This window comes from Salminus brasiliensis, chromosome 7, assembly GCF_030463535.1.
Source record: "Salminus brasiliensis chromosome 7, fSalBra1.hap2, whole genome shotgun sequence".
Classification (NCBI taxonomy): Eukaryota; Metazoa; Chordata; class Actinopteri; order Characiformes; family Bryconidae; genus Salminus; species Salminus brasiliensis.
The window spans coordinates 43,943,803-43,955,741 of record NC_132884.1 but is presented as its reverse complement, the minus strand read 5'-3'; the positions used below and the strand labels follow the sequence as shown (position 1 = coordinate 43,955,741).

General features: G+C 43.3%; 1 protein-coding gene across 1 annotated transcript in view; it reads left to right on the top strand.

Moving 5' to 3' along the window:
• The first annotated feature begins 1,147 nt into the window (after window positions 1–1,147).
• Window positions 1,148–11,939, top strand: part of ptprt (protein tyrosine phosphatase receptor type T) — a 218,938-nt gene continuing 208,146 nt past the window's right edge. The window contains 3 exon segments of the mRNA XM_072683369.1: window positions 1,148–1,187; window positions 1,667–1,786; window positions 1,789–1,959. Coding sequence (XP_072539470.1) covers window positions 1,148–1,187; window positions 1,667–1,786; window positions 1,789–1,959 — 331 coding nt within the window.

Sequence of the window (11,939 nt, the reverse complement as noted above, 5' to 3'; positions counted from 1 at the left end):
TAATGTAGCCAAGTGCCTTCATTATGAGAGCTGTCTGAATACTTTTGGACACGCACTGTGTGTCTACACAGTTTTGTCTTTCAGCTGACTTCTGGAAACAGTTGTGTTTGCGATGTTTTATTCATGTGGAGACGCACATTACAATACCCTGAATGGAAGGAAGTGCTGTTGGAGCTCACTGTCCGGCCCGGCGGTGCCGTGTGTAGGAGTGCGTGTGGCAGGTTGGCAGGTGGTGGTGAGAGCTCCTCTTGGAGAGCAGCTCTGGGTGCAGCGGCGGTGGAGGGAGCTGGTGGTTATCAGGCTGAGGGTAGATGGGCTTTGGTAATCCTGCTTAGTTGATTATACGGCACACTAGAGGCAGCAGCCTCTCATTAGAGCGGCTCTGGGCGGCTCGGCCACGGTCGGCAGCGTCCTTCAGGCTCCGCCACGCACCTCTAACCCCACATTACTGCCTGTCTGCTTGCTCTCCCACTGAGCGAGAGAGAGAGAGAGAGAGAGAGAGAGAGAGAGGCTGCAGGAATAAAGTAGGGAAGAGAAAGCAAAGGAGAGAAAGACCGAAACTGCCTGGAGGAAAGTTTGGTCTGCTGCTTTGTTTAATAGACCGTCTGAGTTCACTTCATCTAAAATACTTCACATTATAAAAGAGTACGTCTGACTTAAGTGACACGTAAGCAAGTCCTGTAATGTCCATTTCTACAGCTGTATAAAATCCAGCCTCTAGCCCTGCAATCTGTCTTTCCTCCACACATCAGTGAAAGAAAGGAGGTTCTGAAGAGCTCACTGAACTCCAGCGTGGTTCTGTATGTAATAGGAGACACAGCTGCACCAACAACAACAAGTCAGCTGGTGAAATTTCCTCCCTCCTAGATCTTCCTCCATCAGCTGTGAGTGGTGTTATTATTGAACAGTGGAAGAGTTTAGGAGGAACAGCTCACAGAGAGCAGCTCAGCCACCGAGTGTCTGTCAGACCACGTAAAGGTACAGAGCGGGGTCAGGGCCGAGTGCTGAGCTCAGAGCAGAGTGCAGAGAAGCCTCCAACTGACTCAGTAACTGCAGCAGAGCCTCCAGACCTGCTGCTGCTGCTGGTAGAGCTTAGAGCAAAGAGGGGGGATCAGCTCCAGATTAATGTTTATGGGTTTAGAATGGGATGGCATACAAGCCACCTGTAGATGGGAACAGTGTGGAGGGTGTCCCCAATACTTTTGTCCATATAGTGTGACATATAGACAATTGCTTCTAGGAAACATTTCATCATTTCATATCCAAACGAGCTTCTCCAGCAGAGCTGACTCCCAGCTAACTTTCATTTCTGTTGTGGGAAACTGAGTCATGTATGACAACAGAAGGTGTGAAATATCTGGTGTGAAACATTTGCCTCCTTATCACATCCAGTTACACAGTGAACACTACAGTCTATAGTTACAGTATTTCTCATTCAGAATTCCTTTATTTATTCCAATAATCGCTGACATGTGATTCCTGTTTTCTTCTGATCATTGATCTTATTCTCCTGTCATGTTCAACGAAAATGTAAAATGACATTTTTTCCATTTGAACGCTGTAAACACACAAACAAACAGAACACAGTTATTAAACCCTTTTATAATACTGTATTCAGGTTTGCCCTTGCTGCAGTAACACAAAATCATCCTCTGTTGTTCCTCAGCCCCTCCGACTCCAATTGCCCCTCCTGAGCTACTGGCAGTTGGTGCCACCTACCTGTGGATCAAGCCGAACGCTAACTCCATCATCGGAGACGGACCAATCATCCTCAAAGAGGTGGAGTATCGACAACTACCGGGAACTGGGCGGAGACGCACATTGTGGACGCGCCCACTTACAAACTGTGGCACCTTGACCCAGATGTGGAGTATGAGATTAAGGTTCTGTTGACCAGACCTGGAGAGGGAGGCACTGGACCCCCAGGACCGCCGCTCATCACGCGTACCAAGTGTGCTGGTATGTAAATCTTTGATTAGATGATGTTTAGACTACAGAAAATGTAGGGGCGCTCTATAATGCTCTATAATGTTTTATATGATCCACACGCTCATTCGGACAGACTGTAATACACTACAGGAAGCGTAGGGGGCGCTCTATAATGCTCTATAATGTTTATATGATCCACACGCTCATTCGGACAGACTGTAACACACTACAGGAAGCGTAGGTGGCGCTCTATAAAGCTCTATAATGTTCATATGATCCACACATCTCATTCTGACAGACTGTAATACACTACAGGAAGCGTAGGGGCGCTCTATAAAGCTCTATAATGTTCATATGATCCACACACTCATTCTGACAGACTGTAATACACTACAGGAAGCATAGGGGGCGCTCTATAATGCTCTATAATGTTCATATGATCCACACGCTCATTCTGACAGACTGTAATACACTACAGGAAGCATAGGGGGCGCTCTATAAAGCTCTATAATGTTCATATGATCAACACACTCATTCTGACAGACTGTAATACACTACAGGAAGCGTAGGGGGTGCTCTATAAAGCTCTATAATGTTCATATGATCAACACACTCATTCTGACAGACTGTAATACACTACAGGAAGCGTAGGGGGTGCTCTATAATGCTCTATAATGTTTATATGATCCACACGCTCATTCGGACAGACTGTAACACACTACAGGAAGCGTAGGTGGCGCTCTATATAGCTCTATAATGTTTATATGATCCACACGCTCATTCGGACAGACTGTAATACACTACAGGAAGCGTAGGTGGCGCTCTATATATCTCTATAATGTTTATATGATCCACACACTCATTCTGACAGACTGTAATACACTACAGGAAAAGCGTAGGGGGCGCTCTATGATGCTCTATAATGTTCATATGATCCACACGCTCATTCTGACAGACTGTAATACACTACAGGAAGCGTAGGGGGAGGCAACATAATGCTCTATAATGATCATATGATCCACACACTCTTTCTGACAGACTGTAATACACTACAGGAAGCATAGGTGGCGCTCTATAATGCTCTATAATGTTCATATGATCCACACACTCATTCTGACAGACTGTAATACACTACAGGAAGCGTAGGGGGCGCTCTATAATGCTCTATAATGATCATATGATCCACACTCTCATTCTGACAGACTGTAATACACTACAGGAAGCATAGGGGGCGCTCTATAATGCTCTATAATGTTCATATGATCCACACGCTAATTCTGACAGACTGTAATACACTACAGGAAGCATAGGGGGCGCTCTATAATGCTCTATAATGTTCATATGATCCACACGCTCATTCTGACAGACTGTAATACACTACAGGAAGCGTAGGGGGCGCTCCTATAATGCTCTATAATGTTCATATGATCCACACGCTCATTCTGACAGACTGTAATACACTACAGGAAGCGTAGGGGGCGCTCTATAATGCTCTATAATGTTCATATGATCCACACGCTCATTCTGACAGACTTTATTACACTACAGGAAGTGTAGTATATAGTATATAATAATATATAAATTATTATATATAAATAATAGTCAGTAAGCAAGTTGATTGTGGACATATTCATTAGTTTTTCCCCTAGTTAACAATTTAATGAGGATGCTTTAGTTAAAAGGCAGAACACTCTGGGGTTTTGACATTAAAAATGAGTTTTGTTTCAGTGTTGAAGCGAACTGAAGGGTAAAGCAGATTTTTAGGGATTTTTAATAAGCTGGGTTTTGACAGGCGGTCAGTGAAATGCCTCTCCTGTATCTCAGCTCCCTTACATCTCTTCAATCGTGGCCCTGTGGGCATCGTGATACTACAGCGAGGAGGCTTTCCCTTCCATCTGTCTCTTTGTCCAACACTTTGCAGTGTCCCTGGGCTTCACGCTCACAAGCAATAAAAGCAGTAACAGTGGTTGGGGGACTGGTCAAGGGACACAGTACGGCGGATACTGTGGTGTTGGGGGGGGGGGATTGGAGGACAGGGGAGAGCGCAGGCGAGCGAGAGAGAATGTGAGGTTAACTCAGATCGCTGGAGACGTCACGTCTGCTCAGACTGCACTGATGTAGTGGCAAAGTCACAGCCAGCTCCAGTCCTACAGCTTTACTCAGGTTTACGTTGTTTTAATATTACAGTCAGGTTATTTTCACCCAGTTGAGTCGACTCCAACCAAATAGCCCATAGTCTGAGACCACCATGTGACTTACTGACCCCGTGGTTAATCACACAAACTGTGCTGAGAACCACCTACACAGCACATCATACCCTAACAGGCTGAGGTCATCATAAATAAAGATAAATAATAATAAAGATGAATAAATGAATAAATGCTCCAAATAATGTTATTACAGCTTATTTGCAGGCACTCTCCACAACTGAGATTTTCTAAGGGTTAATTGTTTTGTCCTGTAACCCCCCATATTTCACACCTCCAATAGCAGTGGTAGCTCTGTCCAGTCCAGCGCTCGTCCTCCGTCCACTCTTTAGAAAGACAGACAGAGCGCAGAGACAGAGAGTCAGAATCCTGTAAGTCTGTGAGTACAGTGCAATAACAGCCGTCTGCCAGCCGTCCTGCCTGCGCCGAGAGAGGCTGAAATCAGGGCTAATGATGATTGAGACGGGGAGAGAGAGAGGGAGAGAGTGGGGGCGAGAGAGGTAGCAGTAATTTTAGGGTGTAATTATGAACGCAGTGGGGAGGCCTGCAGGGACGGATGAAGAAGACTGAGACACACTTGATTTGATATAGTGACAGATAATGAGATGAGAGAGAGAGAGAGAGAGAGAGAGAGAGAGAGCGCAGATGAGTGAACCACAGGAAGTAAGTGTGATCCAGGTGAAGGAGCTAAGTGTGTGTGTGTGTGTGTGTGCTCCAGGTGAGGGTTATGATGAAGGAGCTTCAGTCTGGCACTGATGGCTCAGCGGGAGAGAGACACTGATCAGCACAGTTTTTTTCACCTTTCTCTGTCTCTCTCTCTCTCTCTCTCTCTCATCCCCTCCATCGCACTCTCTGTGTTTTTTTATGATATTTCTGTTACACACACACACACACACACACACACACACACACACACACACACACATATAACTGTGTTGCTTTATTGTTATTTTATTAAGGCGTTTGTAGAAGGTTAGAACACACTCTTCATTAAAGACTAATGAGGCCTACATTTCCCATCAGCCCAGAGACGGCTCTTAGGTGGTTGAGCGACCTTCACACTTAACTCTCTCTCTTTACCGGTAACACTGATCCGAGAACTGAATCCGCCCAGATTTACAGACATGAGCAGTGAGCAGACTCCGCTTCAGTGGAGGTGCTACTCTCAACAAACCGGGTTCTACACAGCACTCAAACAGGGTTCTACACAATATTCAAAAAGGGTTCTACACAACACTCAATCAGGGTTCTACACAGTATTCAATCAGGGTTTTACACCATACTCAATCAGGGTTCTACACAGAACTCAAACAGGGTGCTACACAGAACTCAAACAGGGTGCTACACAGAACTAAAATAGGGTTCTACACAGTATTCAAACAGGGTTCTACACAGCACTTAAAATGGTTCTATGTGAGCTGAAACACTAACGGTGCTGTGTATGATAGACTTTTGAAGGTTTCTACACAAAAGCATCTACAAAAGTTTTTTTCTTTGTTGAGGGACAAAATGTAACCCAGGCTACAAACAATGGAACCATTTAACTCCGAAACCCTTTAACCTCTGTATGAGCCCACACTTCATTACGGCCATCGTTTACAACAGTTGTATAGGCCCTAAAATAGAACCCTGTGGGACTTCACAAAATCTGGTAAGATGAATGGCTACACAATAGTTTAGGATTAATCACTGAATCATTAACCTGGGTTTAAGGGGGTTAAGCCGGCTACCATGGTTCTATATAAAACCTCTGGCTTCACTAATGAACTCTTTAAGAAGTTTTTTTAAGAGTGTAAAAACAAATCACTTATTAACAGACAATGGTTTTAAATAGAACCATAAATACTTGCTTAAATAGTTCTTTTTTTGGTTCTGATGTGCTTCACATGGTTGGAAACATTTTGTAGATGTAGATCTAGAGTAGAACCTTTTAAAATGAAGAGAATGAGTGAGAAAGACAACATCATCTACTCATGCATTTATGCTCAATATTTATTCATTCACCCAATTTAATATAAAAAATATATTATATATACTAGAGCTTTATACTAGTGCTCTATACTAGAGCTCTATACTAGTGCTTTATACTAGTGCTTTATACTAGTGCTCTATATTAGAGCTCTATATTAGAGCTTTATACTTAGTGCCTCTATACTAGAGCTTTATACTAGTGCTCTATACTAGTGCTCTATACTAGAGCTTTATACTAGGTGCTCTATACTAGAGCTTTATACTAGTGCTCTATATTAGTGCTCTATATTAGAGCTTTATACTAGTGCTCTATTACTAGAGCTTTATACTAGTGCTCTATACTAGAGCTTTATACTAGTGCTCTATATTAGTGCTCTATATTAGAGCTTTATACTAGTGCTCTATACTAGTGCTCTATACTAGAGCTTTATACTCGTGCTTTAATACTAGTGCTCTATACTAGTGCTTTATACTAGTGCTCTATACTAGAGCTTTATACTAGTGCTCTATACTAGAGCTCTATACTAGTGCTTTATACTACTAGTGCTTTATACTAGTGCTCTATATTAGAGCTCTATACTAGTGCTTTATACTAGTGCTTTATACTAGAGCTCTATACTAGTGCTTTATACTAGTGCTTTATACTAGTGCTCTATATTAGAGCTTTATACTAGTGCTCTATACTAGTGCTCTATACTAGAGCTTTATACTAGTGCTCTATACTAGAGCTTTATACTAGTGCTCTATACTAGAGCTTTATACTAGTGCTCTATATTAGTGCTCTATACTAGAGCTTTATACTAGTGCTCTATACTAGTGCTTTATACTAGTGCTCTATACTAGAGCTTTATACTAGTGCTATATACTAGAGCTTTATACTAGTGCTTTATACTAGTGCTCTATACTAGTGCTCTATACTAGAGCTTTATACTAGTGCTTTATACTAGAGCTTTATACTAGTGCTTTATACTAGTGCTCTATACTAGAGCTTTATACTAGTGCTCTATACTAGAGCTTTATACTAGTGCTCTATACTAGTGCTCTATACTAGTGCTTTATACTAGTGCTTTATACTAGAGCTTTATACTAGAGCTTTATACTAGTGCTCTATACTAGTGCTTTATACTAGAGCTCTATACTAGTGCTTTATACTAGTGCTCTATACTAGTGCTTTATACTAGAGCTTTATACTAGTGCTCTATACTAGAGCTTTATACTAGTGCTCTATACTAGAGCTTTATACTAGTGCTCTATACTAGTGCTTTATACTAGTGCTTTATACTAGTGCTCTATACTAGAGCTCTATACTAGTGCTCTATACTAGAGCTTTATACTAGTGCTCTATACTAGTGCTCTATACTAGTGCTTTATACTAGAGCTTTATACTAGTGCTCTATACTAGTGCTCTATACTAGTGCTTTATACTAGTGCTCTATACTAGTGCTTTATACTAGAGCTTTATACTAGTGCTCTATACTAGAGCTTTATACTAGTGCTCTATACTAGAGCTTTATACTAGTGCTCTATACTAGTGCTTTATACTAGTGCTTTATACTAGTGCTCTATACTAGAGCTCTATACTAGTGCTCTATACTAGAGCTTTATACTAGTGCTCTATACTAGTGCTCTATACTAGTGCTTTATACTAGAGCTTTATACTAGTGCTCTATACTAGTGCTCTATACTAGTGCTTTATACTAGTGCTCTATACTAGAGCTCTATACTAGTGCTCTATACTAGAGCTTTATACTAGTGCTCTATACTAGTGCTCTATACTAGAGCTTTATACTAGTGCTCTATACTAGTGCTCTATACTAGTGATTTATACTAGTGCTTTATACTAGTGCTCTATACTAGAGCTCTATACTAGTGATTTATACTAGTGCTTTATACTAGAGCTTTAAACTAGAGCTTTGAAAACAGCAGTTTACAAAATCAGCCCTCTGTGTGTTTTCTAAAAGAGCTGTCCTGAAAATGTACAAAACCCTGCACACACAAACACACACACACACACACACACACATACACACACACACACACACAGCCCACTGTTCACGGTTTGATACGCAGGCCTCATTTTCAGCTTTCTCTGAGAGAGGCGGGAAAAGGCCTCAGTCAGGACTTCTCAAACGGAGGGAGAACCAAAACTAATTTAGAGGAAGTGGGCGAGCGACAGGGCGAGGAGATGGGAGAGAGCTCGCACATTTGAATGGAAATTGTGTAATTCCTCTTAGATCTTTCCTGCACTGCGTGTGTGTGTGTGTGTGTGTGTGCACGTTTCCCCTCAGGTGTGAATGATGTGCTAATTCAGTGGATTCAGGTCTCTTCACTATAGGTATTCTTCATTCACTCACCTCAGACGATCCTGCTTCTTGCTGCTGCCTCTGGTCATCCTCGTTGTTCCATTTCCGTTAGAGCAGGAGGGGAGGACGGCTGTGTGTACACAGCAGAGCGTGGTGCAGCAGAGAGCATGTATCATTTCTGCATGCACCATCTAATGAATGCATTCAGCTATAAGTGCTTTAAGTTGCACCCATTGCTGACATGGATGTGCAAATGCACACACACAGCTTGTCTAGTTCCAGGAGAGAAGTACTGCCAGTGAGCCCATTTCTGTTAGCAGGTCATTTCACGTCTGACCGAGCCCAAACAAACACAGCACAGTCCAGCTTTGAGGCGTTCTGCCGTGTTCCTCAGCCCCACAGCTCCAAAACAAACACAGCCATCCCTGGGTTTACATACATTTCAGACCAAGCACACACTAAGATCTGCATGGATCCAGGCAGTCTGAAGGGTAGAGGGTCCCAATTTTACAGCCTTAGCTCACTGGGACACCTGCCCATTCATCTTTTCTTCGGAAATCAAGGGTATTAAAGAGTTTCTCCTGTCTCTACTGTCCAGAGAAGAATACCTTCTACTAGATTCTGGAGGAGCATTGCTGTGAGGATTTGATTGCACTCAGCAACAAGAGTGTTAGTGAGGTCAGGATGATGATCACCACCCCACCTCATCATCCCCAACTCATCCTAAAAGTACTGGGTGGAGCTCCTCCACCATCATTCCAGAGAACACAGTTCCTCCACTGCTCCACAGCTCCTCAATGCTGGGGGGCTTTATACCCCTCTAGCCCACACCTGGCATTATTAGGCAGCATGGTGCCAATAGGGTCATGATGTTGATCTGCTCCAGAGAGTCCTATTCTAATGGCAGTACTTCTTCTCTACAGGGACTAGACAAGCTGTGTGTGCACATCTTTGCACATCTGTGTCAGCAATGGGTGCAGCCTAAAGTAGCTGAATACATTTATTAGAAGGGGTGTCCACAAACATTTGGACATATAGTGTAAGGATGACTGAGTCTTAGTGTTCTGGAATGGATTATTGGGGGATGTCTGTAATAAATAATAATAAAACCTTGTATCTCCATTTCTGCGTTTTCCACTTTTTCTCTATAATGAGAGTCTGGCAGTTCTTCTTTAAACGGTGTCACAGACCTTTTTAACTCTGTAACCAATCACAGAATGTCGCATCATGATCCATCACATGACCCAACAGACATACAGGAAATGACAAAAAAACTCTAAAGTGATGCAGGTCGGTCTTTAACCTCGTCCCACACAGGGGTTAGTGCTGTGTGTTAAACGCAGGGGTGGAGAGCTTCTCCACAGATCAGGAGGTTGGCTGTGAGTGTAAATGTGACGTCCCCCAGTACTGATGAGATCTCTAATATCGGCCCACCAGCAGTCCCACATTCATCATCTTCAGCTTCAGTCGGGATGTTGTTATTGACAGAGGGCTGAAATCAGACTAATGTGTGCAGGTCGAACGAGAGACACACAGGCAGAGAGAGAGAGAGAGAGAGAGAGATCTGACTGCTCATTGATGAGTGTGATTATGGCTTCTATTAAAGACTCCTCGTGAGTGTGTGTGTGTGTGTGTGTGTGTTATGTGTGTGTGTGTGTGTGTGTGTGTGTGTGTGTGTGTGTGTGTGTGGGGGAGCATGTGTGTGAGATCGATGCGGAAGCTGCTGTCTGTTTTCATCATATCAGACTCAGCCAGGCGTTTCAGGAGCGAGCGGGCGAGAGAGAGCGCGAGTGAGTGAGAGAGAAAGAGAGAGAGAGCAGGGGGAGGGGGATGAGGGATTGAGGGGAGGTGAAGCGCGGCTGGGAGAACATGTGTTTTGTGAAGTGGCGGCAGTGTTTACCTGTCAGACACACACACACACACACACACACACACACGCAGAGTGACGGCAGTGTTCACCTGTCAGAGCCCGAGCAGATTGAAGCAGACAGGTGTGGAGGGCTTGGTCAGGTGAGGGCCGCCTGAGGTGAATGTGTGTGTGTGTGTGTGTGTGTGTGTGTGTGTAACACAGGCAGCTGTTGTGAACCAACCAAATACAAGCTGAACCTGAACTACACTCCAAAAAATGAAGCTGCTGCAAAGGGTTCTTTGATGATATCACAGGAGAGATTTGCTTCCATAAGCAATCATATTGGCAACAAGTGTGTGTGTGTGTGTGTGTGTGTGAAAAATATTTTATTTAGTTTAATAAAAAAATCTAGATGATACACTTTATGTCCAAATGTTTGTGGACACCCCTTCAAATGAAGGCATGCATCTACCTTACGTTGCACCCATTGCTGACCCAGATGTGCAAATGCACACACACACAGCTTGTCTAGTTCCTGTAGTGAAGTGCTGCCAATAGAATAGGACTCTCTGGAGAAGATCAACATCATGACCCTATTGGCTCCATGCTGCCTAATGCCAGGCGTGGACTAGAGGGGTATAAAGCCCCCCAGCATTGAGGAGCTGTGGAGCAGTGGAAGAACTGTGTTCTCTGGAATGATGGTGGTGGAGCTCCATCCAGTACTTTTGGATGGGATGAGGTGGGGTGGTGATCATCATCAACATCCAACCTCCTGACCTCAGTAACGCTCTTGTTGCTGCATGCAATCAAATCCTCACAGCAATGCTCCTCTAGCTACTCCAACAAAAGCAGGAGAAACTCCTGCAGTGGTGCTGGCAAACCAGTCTTCTCTGTTGGCTTTGTTTAATGACTATTTATGATTTTAGACACAGCGCTGCATTAATAGCTTTTGGTCGGCTGTGTGTCGGACAGTCACGGCTCCCCCCGCCATCTTTGTTCTGAATGATGATTAAAGTGTATTCATCAACGGTGGAGCTCGTGTTGTGAGCTTCATATTAAACACCAGTTTCACCTGGTATCACGTTGAGCACGAAATGCAGATTTAATAAGCGGCAAAAATCAAGCAGAGCCCATTCCTTACAGCCTTATTTACTGAAGGCCTTTTTTTTTTTTTGGCCTTTATGTCGTAGACATCTGAGAACATGATATTCACAGCTATTTATCTGGCCAGTAATGGTGCATTTACTTCAAAAACAATATTGGAAAAGATTATTATTAATTATCCAGCTTTCACCATTTCCAATGTCTTATGGATAAGGCCCAGTGCTTGCAGCTCCTGTCCAGTGAGGGGCAGTACTTTAGGTTGAACCGGACCTTCAGATGGGTTCTGGGGTATGCAAAATAGAATAGGTTGTATTTTGCACTCATTCTTAGATAATGTTAGTGAGGGAACCCATCACTATCTCTAATCATCAGATTAAGACATGAAGGAAAACCTGAACATTGCTGCACACAAACATGGCAGCATGTGACTGGATGAATAAATATTCAGCAGCAAGCAGAAATAACCCACACTAAGAGAGAATGGGCTGAGTATTACGTGACTTGCAGTCAATTTAATCCTGAGAGCTCATCATATCTCCCTACACCAGTACGTGTTTACCAGTATGGCTGTGCAGA